The sequence below is a fragment of the Lathyrus oleraceus genome, chromosome 6 (assembly GCF_024323335.1).
Source record: "Lathyrus oleraceus cultivar Zhongwan6 chromosome 6, CAAS_Psat_ZW6_1.0, whole genome shotgun sequence".
In the NCBI taxonomy this organism is placed as follows: Eukaryota; Viridiplantae; Streptophyta; class Magnoliopsida; order Fabales; family Fabaceae; genus Lathyrus; species Lathyrus oleraceus.
In genome coordinates, this window is record NC_066584.1 from 500188623 (window position 1) to 500208523 (window position 19901).

At 37.2% G+C, this 19901-nt stretch overlaps 1 protein-coding gene across 2 annotated transcripts; it reads left to right on the forward strand.

The window, feature by feature from the left end:
• Positions 1-16475: 16475 nt before the first annotated feature.
• On the forward strand, positions 16476-18390 carry LOC127091087 (uncharacterized). 2 transcript variants are annotated; one of them, XM_051029625.1, is made up of 4 exons: positions 16476-16630; positions 16921-17095; positions 17273-17337; positions 17740-17886. In XM_051029625.1, the coding sequence occupies exons 2-4, from the start codon at positions 16934-16936 to the stop codon at positions 17765-17767; spliced, it is 255 nt and encodes an 84-aa protein (XP_050885582.1). In that variant the 5' UTR covers positions 16476-16630; positions 16921-16933; the 3' UTR covers positions 17768-17886. The 2 variants fall into 2 exon arrangements, with proteins under 2 accessions (XP_050885582.1, XP_050885581.1); XM_051029624.1 differs by lacking the exon at positions 17273-17337 and adding an exon at positions 18150-18390 and having other exon boundaries at positions 16486-16630; positions 17740-17894.
• Positions 18391-19901: the final 1511 nt, after the last annotated feature.

Here is a 19901-nt window from a genome sequence, read left to right on the forward strand (position 1 = left end):
CTTTCTCTTTGTGTTCTTGACAATTTCCTTTTACTAGGGTTTTTGTCTTCTTGTACACAGATTGCCTGTTCATAGGCCCTCTTTCAAAAATCAATGCAATTTTATTTCACTTTTACTCTTCTGTTTTGTTTGCATAAATGTCCATTGATTTGATTTGAATTAATATATGCATTTGAATATGATCAATGTTTATCAAAATACATGCATGGAATGGCAATAGCAATTACTACCCGAATTCAGGATCAAGGAGAAGGTCTAACCATGCTTCCAATGAATCCGCTACCAATCTTATTCTCCCCAGCAAGCTTGTTTTTCCTCAGGAGAAATTGACATTATTCCCCGGGCAAAGCCAGCTATTTCCCAGAAGAAGTCGATATCATCAGACAGATTGATCCTCTCTTCCATCCCCAGCCAGGCTCTGTTGAATATTTCCACCATCAGACCAAATCAACAACCCCCTGCCGAGAAAGGGTCATCATTACAAGTATCTCTAATCAGTAGATGGGGATTTATTTTCCCCAGTAGGGTCTCCAAGCAGAACTTCTCATACGCATAACTCATTCCTTACATCATTTCACATCATACGCATGCATACAACATTCGCATTTATTTCTTGGCATAACACGAAACATCTCATGCATCATGACATAGCATGAAGCTAACTTTATTTTTCAGGTTAATCATCCTCCTGACACAGTCAAAACAAAGGTCCATTCAGACGGACATCTTTATCAATTACACTCAAGATTTAACTATATCCCTCAGATTCTACCTAGTGTACGGTACATTTCTGAAGTGTAGTCTAGTGTACGACTACCCCCTTTTATCATCAGATTCGGCCTAATGGACGGCTCATTCTGCTCTGATACGGTCTAATGTACGACCCAATTAAGACCTTCGTCTCCTCAGATGCTACCTAATGTACGGTACATTTCTGAAGTGTAGTCTAGTGTACGACTACCCCCTTTTATCATCAGATTCGGCCTAATGGACGGCTCATTCTGCTCTGATACGGTCTAATGTACGACCCAATTAAGACCTTTGTCTCCTCAGATGCTACCTAATGTACGGTACATTTCTGAAGTGTAGTCTAGTGTACGACTACCCCCTTTTATCATCAGATTCGGCCTAATGGACGGCTCATTCTGCTCTGATACGGTCTAATGCACGACCCAGTTAGACATTCGTCTCCTCAGATGCTACCTAATGTACGGTACATTTCTGAAGTGTAGTCTAGTGTACGACTACCCCCTTTTATCATCAGATTCGGCCTAATGGACGGCTCATTCTGCTCTGATACGGTCTAATGCACGACCCAGTTAGACATTCGTCTCCTCAGATGCTACCTAATGTACGGTACATTTCTGAAGTGTAGTCTAGTGTACAACTACCCCCTTTTATCATCAGATTCGGCCTAATGGACGGCTCATTCTGCTCTGATACGGTCTAATGTACGACCCAATTAAGACCTTTGTCTCCTCAGATGCTACCTAATGTACGGTACATTTCTGAAGTGTAGTCTAGTGTACGACTACCCCCTTTTATCATCAGATTCGGCCTAATGGACGGCTCATTCTGCTCTGATACGGTCTAATGCACGACCCAGTTAGACATTCGTCTCCTCAGATGCTACCTAATGTACGGTACATTTCTGAAGTGTAGTCTAGTGTACGACTACCCCCTTTTATCATCAGATTCGGCCTAATGGACGGCTCATTCTGCTCTGATACGGTCTAATGTACGACCCAATTAAGACCTTCGTCTCCTCAGATGCTACCTAATGTACGGTACATTTCTGAAGTGTAGTCTAGTGTACGACTACCCCCTTTTATCATCAGATTCGGCCTAATGGACGGCTCATTCTGCTCTGATACGGTCTAATGCACGACCCAGTTAGACATTCGTCTCCTCAGATGCTACCTAATGTACGGTACATTTCTGAAGTGTAGTCTAGTGTACGACTACCCCCTTTTATCATCAGATTCGGCCTAATGGACGGCTCATTCTGCTCTGATACGGTCTAATGCACGACCCAGTTAGACATTCGTCTCCTCAGATGCTACCTAATGTACGGTACATTTCTGAAGTGTAGTCTAGTGTACGACTACCCCCTTTTATCATCAGATTCGGCCTAATGGACGGCTTATTCTGCTCTGATACGGTCTAATGCACGACCCAGTTAGACATTCGTCTCCTCAGATGCTACCTAATGTACGGTACATTTCTGAAGTGTAGTCTAGTGTACGACTACCCCCTTTTATCATCAGATTCGGCCTAATGGACGGCTCATTCTGCTCTGATACGGTCTAATGCACGACCCAGTTAGAAATTCGTCTCCTCAGGTGCTACCTTCGGACAGGTACATTCCTGAATGGTAGTCTGGTATATGGCTACTCCCTTGCTCAGGTGCTACCTTCGGACAGGTACATTCCTGAATGGTAGTCTAGTATACGGCTACTCCCTTTCTCAGGTGCTACCTTCGGACAGGTACATTCCTGAATGGTAGTCGAGTATACGGCTACTCCCTTTCTCAGGTGCTACCTTCGGACAGGTATATTCCTGAATGGTAGTCTGGTATACGACTACTCCCTTTTCAGCAGATTCAGCCTAATGGACGACTCATCCTGCAACTCCAATACAGTCTATCATAAGACCCATTTGGATCTTCAACTCAGATACGATCTAGTGTACGATCCATTCTGGTCTTTCATCCCCAGCAAAGTCATCTGCCTAATGAACAGCTCACTCTGGTATTCAGACACGGTCTAACGTATGATCCATTCTGATCCCTTATCCCCAGCAGTATAGCATACTCTGACTCCCCAGCGAAGTCAACAGCATAATGGAGGGTTCATTATACGGTCTGATGTATGACCCGGTGTGACACCCATGTCTCTAGATATCGTCTAACGTACGACACAATCTGGAAATCTCCTCAGCAAGTTTCTTGGATGGCATCTCTAAGCCCATCTCCGTCAAGACAAATGGACAAGTGCAAATTTTTGGGGCATTCTAAGTGTTCAATAATCTTTCACCTCCAGACCACGAACGGCACATGCCATTCTACTCTCTCGGTTCGAGAATATTGAACAGGGGCAGCTGTCATACCCCAAAATTTGCCCATTGGCATTACCAAACATTTTCCAAGACCCTCTGACTTGTTCTGCAAGGCACTGGTATCAAATGGACAAAATCCCACTCACAACAGGCCCAATCCACAAGCGGCCCAAAACAGCTGGCTCGCTAGGCGAGCAGCTCCTTCGCCTAGCGAACATTTCATCATGCCACTCGCCCAGCGAAGCGTTGGATCCAGAAAGAAGGCCCAGAATGGCTTGCTCGCTAGGCGAGCAATTCCCTCGCCTAGCGAAGCTGGCAGAAATCTGAAATTTTGGACCTCATTTTAAGCCCATTAGGTCACCACCACTACTACTATAAGTACCAGCTCTTCAGCAACGAAAACCGGGGACGAAAACGGAGAAACAACACGGAAAAGCAGAGGAAGACGGACGGAAACCCTAGCACGGGAACCTTGACGGCCACGTATCCGCACCGGAGTTACCGCTGCCCAACTCAACCCGACACCAACAAGGATCCGTCAATTCAGCATCATTACTGGATTTGCCAACAGGTTTGTGTATCACTACCGTTTTATGTCTTCATTCCATAAGTTCTAAATGCATAACACCTCATGATATATATTGAATTTTTGGATATGGGATCATACTTTGCATGCAAGCTCAAATGTGTCTGAACATCATGAATATTGGACCATGTTATTTCTGTAATTGAATGTGATAAGATATGTAACATGCTGGAGTCATACTATTCTGAAATTCCAAACCCGTGGTTGCTCGCTAGCTCATCGCTAGGCGAGCCTGCAGCGAGCCTTCGCTGAGCCCTCGCTAGGCGAGGCAGAAGCGAACGGGACAGTGGCTGTTTTGTCCCTTTGCTGTTCCATTTTATGTGTATTTCATTATTGTTGCATCATTTGGCCTGAACTCTAACTGTTATGTGCATTTTATGGCATTTTATGGTATTAGTCAAATCATATTTTATCCTTATGCTCTAACCCGTGCGTTGAATGATGTAAAAGCTTCCATATCCCCAATGAAGTGGCCGGCTAGGTACCCTTACGTGTGAGAGACTTTCGTGGAGATGGATTCCAAATTATTTCACTTTAATGTGAAGATTCATATTGATTACTAATTAATGTGTCGATTTTTAATGTATTGATTGATCTTGATGTGTTGATTTTAATGTATCGATTTAATGCGGTATCACCATAATTACCTAATGAACTTAAAACATGGACTTTAAATAAATGATATCGGACCTCTCTTCATTACCCCACAATTACGGTATTACGGTCATGTCCCGCGAATGTGGGGATACACTTAGCAATGACCCTTCGGTTAAATCATCATAGTCCCTCGGATGTTGCCTTCGAAATTACGATTTTGTCCCTCGATGACCCTTCGGTGTAGCCTACGGTTAAATGATGATAGTCCCTTCGAATGCTAAGGTATCCTTACAACTGTTGCCTTCAATGACCTATCGATGACCCTACGATGACCCTTCTACATCCCAAGGATAAACTACTTACTTCTCAATAGTAAGGACAGTTTTACCCTCACAAGGATAGGAAATGACGGTAAAGACCTCGGACAGGTATAACCTTAATTGCTCATTCATAACAAAAAAATGCTTTTCACACCCCACATCTTTCAAACATCTTTTGGAAAATCACCACTTAGCATACATTCGTACTAGGATCATTGCCAAGTTATATTTTTCTAAACTACTTTCAAAAAACTAAACGAGATAACCACTTTGTATACATTCATGCAAGAATCATTACAAAGTTAAATTCTCCTTTTCAAAACATTTCCTACACATTTCTCAACCACTTTTTTTTCAAACAAAGAAAACATAAATGATTGAGCAATTAAGAGCCCATGGATAACCATGGATACAAAGGATGCTAACACCTTCCCTTTGTATAAAGTACCTCCCGAACCTAAGAATTTAAAATGAAGGTCTTTCCTGTTCTTTTCCACCTTTCCTTAAGGGATAAAAGAAAAGTCGGTGGCGACTCTTGCTAACCGCGACATTGTGATTACAAATCCAATAAAGTCCAGTTCACCGTATGACACATCACTTTCTCTATGTAGTCTGGAAGACCTGGCCTGTTACTTGGCCAGGCACCTGTCTGAAGTCCTCCTTAAGAGGCAATGCTTGTGCTTGTTTATTTTTGTCCCCAAGCAGGAAAAGACCTTGATTAAGGCAATTGGCAGATACAAGAGATGTGCAATCCATCTCCTGCTATTCTCGTTGAGTCATCCCTTTGCTCACACAACTGGTGTTGATGCATCGTGGATCCTAACCCAAGATCCTTGTACAGTTGTACAGTTAAGTCAGTGTCATAAGTGTAGAAGGGTTTCCACTTTCTGAACCCACACTTCTTTGTCTGAAGCTCTCCTTGGCCAGGGATAAGAGCTGTGAGGCACACTCCTCACTCCCATTTCATCTGGCTTCACCCTAACTCTCAATGTTAGGGTTAAGAGCTAACATCACCTGATACAGTTGGTTTGCTTTTGCAGCCTAACCCTTTGTTTGAGCCCACTTTGTCTGGATCCCTTTGTTTGAGCCCACTTTGTCTGGATATAGTGTGTGCTAATTGTGAATGTTTGCTTTGTTTGGATTATGCTTGCATGCTTTGCTTTGCCTGTTTAGGATTAGCTTGCTGCCTGAGCAAGATAGATAGCCAACCTTAACTTAGGGATGATATGCATGATAACATCTAGGCTTGAGTCATAGTCTCCCTAGTTGTGTCTCCCTCTGTATCTGGTTAGGCTAGTCTTTCTCCCCTGTTAAGGGCAACTACGTTGCCCTGATCCTCATACCAGATGAGGTACGTAGGCAGGAGATCGTACGAGATCTCTCCGGGCACCCTTTTTTATTTTTGTGTATGTTTGCTTGACAGTTGCTAGGCTCGAGTTCCCGACTCCTTAGTAACTTGTTGCTTGTTTCTTCTTGAGTGTGTTAGGAGATGGACATAAGCCCAGCGATTGGCAGTCCGTATCCTATTGTTGTGTGCTTGGAGTCCGGTATAAGTCCATCAAGTGGCATCTGGTTTCCAGTGTGGGTTTGTTTGGTTCGGAAGCTGATGTAAGTCCAGCGATTGGCGTTCGGGTTCCATGTTTGCCTGTTTGTGTGTTTGTTTTGACGTCTCAGCGTCTGTGCGTGTGTTTTGTTTGGCGTGCGTGAGCCGAACTACGGCAGCTCTGATTCTCATTCCAGATGAGATACGTAGGCATAGGATGCGATATCCTAGCGAGCCCTCTCCCCTCTTCCTCCACCTGTGTTGTCTTCAGTGTGTGTGTATGATGTTTGTTTTAGCAACCTTTTCTTTCTTTTAGAGCGTGGATCCCGTCGAGTACGACGGATGCGTAGGGGTGCTAATACCTTCCCTTCGCATAACCGACTCCCGATCCCATTCTCTTTGGTCGCGAGACCATGTCTTTTCCAGGTTTACTTCGAGCGTTTCCTTTCCCTCTTTTGGGATAAATAACGCACGGTGGCGGCTCTGTGTTGTTTTGTTTTAGCTCGCCGGTTGTTTTTCGCGGATGCGACAACGTCCAAAGAAAACACCCAGAATGAAACAGAATGCCAATACATGGACTTACACCCGACTCCTAACAATAACACACGCTAACCAGCGTACACCAAAGGAAACAGAATGCCAATACATGGACTTACACCCGACTCCTAACAATAACACACGCTAAACGGCGTACACCAAAGGAAACAGAATGCCAATACATGGACTTACACCCGACTCCTAACAATAACACACGCTAAATAGCGAAAATGAACCCCAAAGATGAACCCCAAAGATGAACCCCCAAAGATGATAACAATCATCACAAATGAACCCCAAAGATGAACCCCAAAGATGATAACAATCATCACGAATGAACCCCAAAGATGAACCCCAAAGAGAATAACCATTCTTACAAATGAACCCCAAAGATGATAACAATCATCACAAATGAACCCCCAAAGATGAACCCCAAGGTGAATATACAACACCCACACACGCTGAGCAAACGGGTATTTACACCAAAGAAGATACATGCCAGAAGCACAAACACACAATGGTAAACACCAGTTGAGAATAAAGGTGAACACACGCAAAACAAAGAAAAAGGGTGGACAAACAGAGACCCCACACACACAAAAAACAAAAAGGTTGAACAAACACACAAAAAAAATAAAAAGGGTGCCCGGAGAGATTTCGCTCAATCTCCTGCCTACGTATCTCATCTGGTATGAGAATCAGGGCGACGTAGTTCCCCTTAACAGGGGTAAAACACTCTCCTAACCAGAGACCAGGGAAGCAACAAACTAATAGGGAGACTAAGACTCGAGTCTAATAGTTGTCATGCCATCAATATCCCTAAGTCGAAGTCTCTAACCTAACTCATCCGAGAAGGGAGATAAACACATCAACACAAGTACACAAACATCACACACTATATCCATACAAGAGGCTCAAACAATGTGTGGGCTTTAGTCAAGAGGGGTCATATCAACCTCGACAAACAAGCCAAACTGTAGTGGGTAATCTGTAGCTCTTAACCACTAACATTGAACGTTAGGGTGAAGCTGATCAAAGTCTGAATGAGGATGAGACCTCATGCTCTTAACCCTGGACTGGGTGAGCTCATGACATAGAAAGCGTGGGGATCCAGAAAGTGGGATCCTATTCCACTTGATAGACACTGGACAAATGATCTTGGGTACATGTTCAAAAGCATCAGCACGTAGTGCGAGCATAATGAACGACACACTGAATAACGGGGGATTGACTACTAATCCCTTTTATCCGTCAATTGCCTCTTCTCTTAGGAGGTCTTATCAAGTAACACATGCCTCATTTGGAGGTCTTTGGCACTATTGTAAACAAACACAAACAGAGCCTCTGAAGAAGGACTTGCCAGCAAAATGCCTGCCAAAAAGGTGACAGGACTTCCAGACTACATGAAGTAAGAGGATAACTACCTAAGTGGTGTGTCAACCATAATCCAAAGCTCAGGCAAGAGCTAAAAGCAAGCAAGCAACTAAGGTACTTGAAATGGAGGTTGCTGTACACGAGTCCTCACAAGCTCTAGAGCTTCAGATCTTCTCTTATGATCTTCTTATGAAGCTTTAAGCAAAAAGAAATGGATGAAACTCCTTGAATCTCCTTCAATTTTCAACTTCCATTAACATGAGATTGCACATGAACTGCTCGAATTCTTGCTCAATTGTTCAAAACAATAGGTGACTCTTGCTCAATGAAGCATGATGATCCAGAATATGCAAAGATATTTGATGTTTATGTGGAGGAAAAGTGAAATTCTAAGAGAGAGAAAGTTGAGAGGATTCTTGAATTTTGATCTAGAAAAATTTGTTATGGCAGTTACAATTAGGGTTTGACTATTTATACTTCATGTTAATGATGCTGAAAACCAATTTAACCATTTACTAATCATGCTTAGTGAGTTTTTAATCCATTTGCAAAAAATGATAAGTGAACCATTATGGCCATGTTCCACGTGGGAATTCCCATGCAAGGCCTCCAAATCACTTATGAATAACCAAAGGCTAGGCTTGAAGTGTTATTTTACTTGTACCATAAGCCAAAAATGGATGATGGAAATTTGCTTCAAAATGAACATGGGTGAAATAATGGGCATAAACACTTTTCCCATGCATGGCAAGGCTCATTTTGGGATGTCTTAAACAAGAGAAACATTTTGAAAAAAGAATGAGCCAAATTGGAGCTTTGTATCAAAAGTTATGCCATTTTGAATTTCCATGCACACCTTGTAATCATTTGGCCATAACTCCTCAACCATTCATCATATGGACATGAAATAGGACTTTTTGGAAAGGGGAGACAAGTATCTACAACTTTCATGTTCACCAAAAATCCATTTGAAGCTTATTTGATGTTGCAAAGTCAAGTTGAATGTGGACCAAAAACTTGCCATTTTTGGAAACTTTGAATTACAAGTCACTTTCCATTTTTAGTAACTTTTGCCTTGACCTCTAAATCTTCAAGAGGGATGTTTATAATGACAAATAGACCTCTTTTGAACATGATTGAGGTGTCTCAACTCATTTCCCCACCTCAAAGCCCTCAGTTGACTGCACAGTTGACTTTTTGGTCCTCAGATGACCTTGAAATGCCTTGATCAATTTGAGCCTCTACCACTTGGTGAAATTGCTCCAAAATGAAACCCTAGCTCATGTAAGCTCCTTAGAATAATCAAATGATCCTCCTCCCAAGAAATAACCTCATCTCTTTGAGAAACCCTGATTGGAAGAAAGCATTGATTAGGGTTGACTAGAGGTCACAACCCTAATCCACAGAAACTTGAGAATGAACAATGAAACCCTTGATGATGATAAAACCATGATGATGGTGATATATCCTTGTAGACAAGATGATGCTTAAGACCTTTGAAGAATCAAGAATCCCTTGTGAGATGCAAAACCCTCAGATGGTTGATGATCAATTCATAGAGACCCTCAAGCTTGAATCATGTAACTTCTCCATCTTTTGCAAAGATTTTGGAGGATGACTTTCTTATTTTCATATGGGATGCACAATGCAATGCCTAATGCTCTAAAATATGAAATGCAATGTGTCAAACTAGTCTCAAGAAGAAAAGGGCAAATTTTGAGGTGTTACAATCACAACAAGATATATAACAAGAATATATAACAGGAATGGATAAATAAAAAAATGATAACAGAAATAAACATCCAAGGAAAAGGATACAAGAAAGATAGGCTTAACTCGCTTTAGGAAACCCCAATATCTCCACCAGTGTCACCGGCTATCACGCCGCGAAAAATACAGAGTCGCCACTGGATTTTATTTATTCCAAAGGAAAGGAAAAATAGCAATAAAACCCAAAATGAAAGAATGGTCTCGCAACCAAGAGAGGATTTGGAAGTCGGTTATGCAGGGGGTATTAGCATCCCTCACATCCATGGTACTCCATGGGAACCACTTGCTTGTATCAAATGCGTATGGATGTTGTTTATCTGTATGTTGCTTACTATCAAGAATGAGATTAAAGAATAAAATGGGAAGAGAAAATAAGTTTTAAATTAGTGTGCTCGCCAAGGATTTGGGACCTTGTGCTTACGTATCCTCATACGTGCAATAAGGAAGTCAGAGCTCCGTAGTTCGGCTCACAAACGGAACATTTGTTTGGTTGTTTTTACTGAATAATATTGACATTCGCGTGCTACTATTCACTTGCTTGTATACTCTGTCATGGGAGCAGTAAGTATTTGCTTGTTTGCGATAAAGTGGATACGCTTGGATCATACTCTAGCAGTTAAATATTACTTGCTCACACATGGAGGCCTAACGTCGTTCACGGTAGAACGGAAGTAACACGTCCTTTTTGAAAGGTTTGAAGAGAATGCACTGAGGAAAAATATGATTTGATTTATTGGGGTTGATTTTATGTAAGGATACAAGCATCAGACCCCTGGCTAGATACAGTCGACAGTCCAAGAACTCGGGAGTTAATAGGACAACATTATCCTAACCATTCTTTTTCATCCAAAAAGAAATTTGAATTGTGAATAGAGTTTGGCAAGTATAATCATTGGAACTTAGAGGGAGACAAGTATCTAACCCTTGACTAAGTACGACCAACAATCAGAATACTTGGGAGTCGAGAGGACAATGGAGTTCTAACTACCCTTTTTCTCCCTCATAACACCTAGATCTAACTTGTTTGAATCGTTATATGTTTTAAGGGGGAAGTCAGTTGTAGGGTCCTCAAGCTAGGTACGACCGACAACCCAAGTACTTGAATGTTGTGTACAAGCATATACACCCCATTTTTTCATTCTAGTTTGTTATGAAAAGGTTTTGAAAAAGACACTTGACGTTGGATCAAGTGTTTGATTTTAGTATGAAAAATGCGTGTGAAGAATGGAGGTGAGAGATAGAATGAGGTTGAGAAGAGAATGGAGAAGAGATGTGGATCATAGATCATGGAATGGATGTGAAATACTTGATGTTGAATCAAGTATTCGCATTGCAATGGTGGTAGTTTTATTTGGAAAAAACAACTTGACGTTGGATCAAGTACCTTTTGTTTCTTTTGAAATGCTTTATTTACCGCTTTGTTTTTATCTTCTTTGTTTGCATGCATGATGAGTTGACTAAAACAATAAACCTAAGTTATTACATGTTCATGGGGTGGAGAGACATTTGATCCACAATGGGGGGATGGATCCACATAATACAACACAAGGCAAACAAATGGAAATGAACCATATAAATTACAAACCATGTGCCATGCCTAAAACATACAAGTGGCATGTCACTTCAAACAATACAAGCTAGTTGAATGGGTTAGAGGCATGGCTAGTTAGTATTGGTGTAAGCCCTAGAGGCTAATGCTTTTGGTACTTGTATTAAATTATTTATTAATATTAAAAGGCGTTTTCTTTATTATGTTTGTTTAATAAAGTCCCTAGAATAGTTAGTCCGTTTAATGTATCAAGTGTGACTTAATCATGAGATCCCATAAAACATAAGAACAATATTCTTAAAGTATTTGTAGTCGAGCTTTGTTGTGAAATGGCATAACATTAAAGCATTAAGACTATTATGTATATAGACTGATAATCACATCTCATGGATCATGGATAAGGAGTTATCAAGTCTTAAACATAAGTATGAATATTATGAGTAATATTTATACTGGATTGCCCGCTATGAGAATACTACATAGAATGTTATGCAAAGTTTCATAAGTTATTCTCATCGTGATAGTGGTGTATACCAACCTTCGACCTGAAACCATTATGGACCCTAGATATAGAGTCGAGTTCTTTATTGTTGATCAAACATTATCCGTAACTGGATGGCCATAAAGACAGTTGATGGGTACTCCACGAAGCATGTTGAGGGACATGAGTGACCTAGACGGAATTTGCCCATCCTATATAACAGGATAAATGTTTAAGGGTCCAATATTGAGCTGGACAAGGATGACACGGTCTATGCCTTATGTTCAATGTAGACATAAAGCCAAAAAGGGTAATTGTACAAATAAGTATTATCACAAAAAGGATTTGTCAGATCACATGACATTTTCGTCTCTTGGATAACAGTGATGCGTTACTAGAAACTGCTCACTGTTTATTATGTTAAATACATGATTTAATATAATTGTCATTGTCGCGAAAACCTACAGGGTCACACACAAAAGGACGGATTGATGAGAGATAAAGTAAATAAGGAACACCGTAAGGTACAACGCACTTAAATGAATTATAGAACATCGTAAGGTACGGTGCACTTAAGTAGAATACGAAATATGGTAAGGTACCATACGCTTAAGTGATTTTCGGTATACCATAAGATATGGGCCACATACACTTAAGTGGACTTTTTAGCTTACAGCCCACACGAGTGGTTCTATAAATAGAATCCTTGTGCAGAAGCATTTCATTAGATTAAATTTTTCTTCTCTCTATCTCTCACTCAAAGCCTTCATTCGTAGTAGCTAGCACTAAGACTGAAGGAATCCATTCGTGTGAACTGAGTAAAGGTGTTGTCACCATTCAACGCTCGTGATCACTCCTTAGATCTGCATCAAAAGTTTCAATCGCCACAAGAGGTAATTGTTTCTATCCCTGATCATGCCCATTCGTAAGGATCACTAAAGGAAAAAGTTTAATTCTCGATGTGTTTTGGATCGCAATTTTCCTTTAGTTAGGAGTGAGCTTGAATCTCAAAGTCACATGTGTAAACACAAAGCAACAAACCGGATTAGCATGAGATTAAGTCAAATGGATGAAAATGATGCAATAGATGTAAACATGTTCAAAGATTTAAATCAATTCAAATGGTAATAGATTAATCAATGAAAAGTAATCAAAGATCTATCATGTGATCATGGCAAATGAAATCAAGGCATATAAGACATTCATCATCTAAATTGAAATGGGATTTTCAATTTATCAATATGATCACAAACCAAGTGAATCAATTAAAATTCAAATAAAAATGAATATTAATTCTAAATATCTAAATCTACCTAAGCATGAATTAGGATCACAATCAAAATGGGAGATTCATAATTCAAATTACAACTTGAATTCTAAACTACATGATCATAACAATCATAATGTGATATACAAATCGAATAGAAAAATTAACCTAAAATATAATCATGGTAGAAATCTACAATTAAACATACTAATCAAAATATGAATAAAATCAACAAAGTGGATTAACCAAAATCTAATGACAAGTTATGTTAAATCATGGCAAGATTAACAATGGAATTAATTCTAAAAAATTAGGATCAAAATCAACATGATTAACCTAATTTTCTAATCAAACTAAATCACATTAATCCCTAACTAAACCTAATTAATAAAATAATGCTATGTTAATTCCTAATTAATAAAAAAATCAAGAAATCCCTATTTCATACCAATATCTAAAATTATGTAAATTCTAACAATATTAAAAAAACAGAAAATAAAGTTAATCAACAAAAATTAACTAAGATTAATGAATAAATTAAGATAAGTTAAAGTAATTAATGATGAACATGAGCATTGGGCCAGGGTAAAACATTGAGGAGGGAGTATAAGATAATGGCCTTGCTTGGGCTAGGCATGGAGAAATGATCATATGAAATGTTAGGGATGAAAGGAATTAAGTGGATGTCATGCCATCGAAATGGGCTTGAATCAATGATTATAGACAAGCTAAAGATGAATTGTAAGACCATGGAGTGAATGTTAATCAAACCAAGAAAACCTCCATAATAGGCCATGAACAAGTGGGTCTTGAAGGGATCCTTACCAAACAAGTGAAACATACACACCATAGAATGATGATGGGACAATGAAATGGGGTTAGGAGCACACCTAATAGGTGGTAGCCATGAATTAGGGCTTGGGGACACCATGATTAAATGAGGATCCAAATATTAGGGTTTTGCTTCACCATTTAGCCAAAGTTGAGTCACCAATGATAAGAACATATACAAGCCTCAAAAGCTACCTCCAATTAGGATTTGATTGATTGAGCCACCTTTAATTGCAGAGAAACCCTAGCTCCCACTAAGTGCAAGCACAAAGATTTGAATTCATGATACCTGTCCTCTTGTATTGGAACATGGTTATGCAGGTGAAATGAATGATCACAGTGATATGCAGATGATTAAGGTTAGTGACCTAGATGAACTTTGTGAAGGGTAGGGTGAATTTTGGGGTATGACAAGTGTTTAAACCAGAAAAGTGGTATTTAAACCAAAGAGACCGTGTTTAAGCCAAATTCAAGTTTAGAGACTTCCATACGAACTCATTGAAGCATTTGATCACGAGATTCAAACTCTTGCTCGTTTTTAAATCGGTTCCCAACATCTATTGCATTTACAATAACACCTTAGACATTCGAAGAAACAATTTGTTTTTGGAAAATATCGGGGTGCACCATATCTAATGAAAACAATTATCACAAAATAGTAAATAAGCACTACTTCTGAAAACAGAACTGAAAAAATGAACATATACTAGTTCTGGAAATGCATCTCCGAAAAAGTTTATACTCGTTCCGGAGATACATTTCCAGACACAACGCTAGTTTTTTCCAGACAATATGCATGATTAATATGAGCAATAAAGTGTAAAATAAATGATCTTTACTTGAAATTCTATCTTACTTTTCTCCCTTTGATGTGATGAACCATAATTTTTTAATGCTCCATATATATTATTTAGGCACCACATGAAAATATTAAAATGTTTATAAATTTTGAAAATGCATCTCCGAACATATCTCATACACACAATTCATTCGGTTTTGAGTCACGTCCTAATTTTATGACTTAAATTATTCCGGAAATGTATTTCATGTCTTTGGAAATATAATTCTAGAACTCAAAAACATTTCCAAACATTACTTGTATAATCCATAAGTAACTTCAAGTATTTTTTTTTATAAAATTCCTCGTCTCTGTTCTTTAAGGATTCAAGTTATACTTTTGATTGATGTATTTTTCATCACATTTAACTACATGCATCTAACCTACGATATTTTCAACAAAACATTGTCCAAACAACCTTTTTTATTGACAATTATTTCATTCACAACCGATACTATATTTTAGTTTGCCTTTTCTTGTGAGTTTAGGAAATGTATTTTCAGAGACATTCTCAGAATGCTATTCCGGATAAAGTAAGTTATAAAATTGGGGAGTGGTTCAAAAACGAATGAGTTGTGTGTGCATGTGATACGTTCGGAGATGCATTCTTAAAATTTGAGGCGCATTTTTGGTTTTTTATAGGATGTTTTTCTACCCCATAGGATAGGATAAGAAATTCCTGGAAAAAAATAGTTAAAATGTATTTTTTATCACTTTACTTCAAAGTCAATTTTAAATTAAAATATATTTTCTATAACCATTTAAATGTGACTTTAACCACTATGGTTATAACAGTTTTGATTTTTAGTTTCGATAAGTTTTGTTGTTTTAATCTCTACAAAATAAAATTTAAAAAATATATATTATTTTTATTTTTTGATATCAAAATTATTAGATCACGTATGATATCTCTGAAATTACAAAAAAAATTATTTTTGAATTAGTATACATTGAATTTAAACATTTTTTTGTTGTAAATTATTAATCATTATAGTAATAATTTTGAGTGTGTTTTAAAATAACAAGAAAATATTCAAGTGAAGATTAACTTTTGAATTCAGAAATAGACAATACTTATGAAGTGTTGCAGTATGTTTAAATTCAGATATAAATAACATTTTTGAAGTGTTGCAGCAGATTTGAAATTTATAATTTCTTATCTCATATTATATGTGCATGCTAATATGAAAAAAAAATTATTTCTTGATCATTTTGATATTAAAAGTAATTTATATTTCTTTTTACTATCCAAAGTTGACAAATATTTATGAAAAAAGTTATAGAAAATATTAATGATTTTGGTTCATAATTTATTTTCTAATGTGATTCTTATATGGATATAAAATAGAACATTATTAAACATGAAGTTAAGAAATATAATTCATTATACAAATGTTAGTTATGCAACAAAATATTTATTTTAAGAGAATATAAATAAATGGGTATTAGTTACTATGGAATGATTTTTATGTTTTAAACCTCTTTATAAAATAAAAGTTATGATCATGAATGTCTATTGCTATAAATATTTAATACATTGAATATATTTTGGATATATTAAAGTATAAGTTTACTATTTTCAAAAATTATGATACATTTTACTATTTTCCTGTGAGGAGAAATCCTCAAATACCAATACCAAGCCCAATCCATTTCCTTTCCAACAGGCCCATCCAGTCAGTTCCATCAAACAATCCATTTCCTTTCCAACAGGCCCATCCAGTTCCAACAGGCCCATCCAGACGGTTCCATCAAACAAGAAAAAATGAATCCAGCCGCAGCCGCTTAGGTGTATCAGAAACAAGTTGGAGTCGCCGAACTGAATCAACTCATCGGAAATGCAGCCAAAAACCGCCACAAACAGTGACAAATCCTTTCAGGTTTTTATTGTTTGTTCGCTTTTTCGTTTTTTCTTCACGCCGCATCGAGATTTCGCATTAAACAGGCACAAATTGACAAAATAGTTCCGTATGTAAAACCTTCACAATCTAAATTTTTGTACCGTTACGATTATTTGATTTTTAGGAGAATAGTAGTTAAACCTGGTAACAATTATTTGTGATTAATATATTTTCTCTTGGAAATTCACTTGTGATAGTGTGAGATTTAATTTGCTACTAGTTTGTTTTACTTATACGAATGAATCTGAATTAGAGTTTGTTGGGATTAGGAGATAAGAGAAAATGAAGCAAGTAGTAGGAATGGTGGTTTCGAATAAAATGCAGAAGTCGGTTGTGGTGGCAGTGGATAGATTATTTCACCACACGGTGTTCAACAGATATGTTAAGCGCACTTCAAAGTTCATGGCTCACGACGAGAATAATCTTTGTAATATCGGTGACAGGGTTAGTATTTGTAAAGTTATGTCTATTGATTTGATTGTATAGTGTTGTTGAATAGCCGCTATTACGGAATATAGACAAACCGCTTTTTTTTGTGATCCAGGATTGATAATATTTTCTTGTACTACAAAGTGTCAACAAGTATATGTTTCAAAAGGATGTCATGGTTTTAAATTGCAGTTTCGGGTGTTGCGATTGCGGCTGTTGCATTGTGAATTTTTATTGAAAGATGTTCGAAATACATGGTGAAAAAGCACTTAAGTTAAGACTTTTTATTTCATCATAAGTAAATTGAGTCATAGGGTTTTGAAATTTTGATTTTTGAACTTTTGATGAAAATACTTGAAGAAATATTGGGGAAATTGTCTGATGTGGTTTCTTATATGATTGGACATTTGATTTTAGATCACATTGCAATTGCGGTCCTATGCGGTTGCAAAAGCTACCGCATCAACAATATTGCAACCACATGCGGTTGCGGAAGTTACCGCATCAGCAATATTGCAGCCCCAATTGTGGTTGCGGACTACAATTTAAAATCACGGGTGTTATAATTTGAGACAGATGGAGTTCAATTTTGGATTGGCTGTGTTCTTGGTTTTGCAAGAAAACTAAACAAGTGTATGTTTTGATGGTTCTTATTTCAGGTTCGATTGGATTCTTCTAGGCCTTTGAGCAAGCGTAAACATTGGGTGGTTGCTGAAATTCTCAAGAAAGCACGCATATATGTTCCTCCTTCTGCACCGGTGTCTGAGAATGTGAGCTCCGGAGGACCTACATCTACATCATGAATTGGTTAAAGGTATTAATAAGTTTATCTCGGCTGCTAGATTTATGCAGTTTCTAAATGTTGGTGTGTGGAAGTGGAGTGTGTAATGAAGTTTAGGTGAGTGAAACCACTTTAGTCTAGTACATATAATTGATAATATGATATATGATACTGTGTTTTCAGTAGTAACTTATAACTATAAGTTTGCATGCTTTTGCTACTTGAATTTTCCCATGCTATTGTGTTGGCAAAATAACTCAATAATGGAAATGCTAATTTTTATGGCAGGAGGAATTTTAATGTGACATGTTCCAAGGTTGATTAGCTTGTTTGTTGATGGGTTAGAACTTAGAATCAGTCTTCTGCAATTTCACGTGATTTTTGAATTCTTATTAGACGTCGAGATGCTATGTGTGATCTTTATTGCCATATGTGCAAATGAATTATAGTGTAGGATGATTACAAAAGGGTTTGTATGTCTGCAGATTTCAAATTTTCATTATAATTGATAAGATGTTTACATGCGTTATCGTATTGCATTTTCTTTTAATTTCTCAACAAGGATGAAAAGGCCTTAACTTTTGAATTTTGCTATGCTTTAGCGCCTCTATTTGATAACACTATAGGCATAGTTCAGATAACGGACAATTGTAGTTTGCCTAAATTCCACCATAGCTGCTATTTGTTATTTGACAATACTTATCACAACTAAAGAAATCACAAATTGGAAGAAGCAAATTGAGATGAATAACGAATTCTATATAGTGATGAATGCTAACCTTAGTCAACTAATGTTACAGATGTAGATAGAATCGGACTGTTCATGGTTCAGTTATGTAAGAATAAGAAAACTGAACCGAATCATAAGAGTTCAGAAGAACCAAACCAAACTGTTATAGTTTTTTTTCCTGAATCAAACCAAACCGAGTTAATATTTCGGTGAACCAATTCTTAGTTTTGAACCAAACTGAACTGCTATTAAACCCTTTTTCCTGAATTGTATTGTTTTAATGGTAAACCAAACTGTTATATCTTTTTTCTAAATTCTTTTAATAACTACCGAGTTCATGTTGTTTGAACTACTTGTTGCTAGTGAATGAATTTGTGGAGAGTATTTTTCACTTTCATTGTTTCAATTGTTTCAATTTTTATTGCCTACATGATAATGAAACCAATCTTTGATTTCAAAAATAAAGGTAATGATTAAAGTGAAACTGATTGGGAAAATAGTCAAGAAGAATTACATTGAAGAATTCAGCAAAACTCTTTACTCTCACATTACCCTTTTATTTGTATACACGGCTCTCTAAAGTTCATTTGTCGCTTTAAAAACTGAGTCTGAGAGGTTATTTGCAGTTCAGTTCTTACAGTTTGGTTGAGTTATTTCCAGTTTGGTTTTGGCCAGTAAAGTATGGGAAATAATAGTTTGGTTGGCAAATTATCTAAATTGGTTCGATTAATTTCAAGACAGGTTGGTTAAGTTTGGCAGTTTAGTTAGCTTAGTTTTGTTCTTCTTTGAGGTTATTTTGACCCAGCCTAGATGTAGATATCTAGGGCTTGTTTGAAAGACTTTTAATTTTTAGTTCTAAAAATGTGTTTTGTATATCTGTTTTAAAAAATTATTTTAAAAATGAGAATGAGAAAAAAAGTTGCTTGATAATCAATTCTTTGAAATCTGTTTTTAGGAGTGAGAAAATATATTTGATTATTTAATTTTTTTAAACTGTTTTAAAAATAATAAGATGATAAAATTCTTTGATAATTTAATTTTTAAATTTGATTATATTAAATAACAAAAAATCAGAAATAATTTTATGATCATTTAGTTCCTAATGAATTATTTTTTGTTTATAAAGTAGAGTTAAAGAAAAATTTATATCTAATCAAACATGTTTATTATATAATTAAATATTTTTAATAATGTAGACTGATTGATAATATAAAAAATATATACATTATACTTATTTATAAATTTAATCAATTATAAAAATATTTAATATAATGAGTTAACTTGTAATATATTATACAACAAAAGAAGTT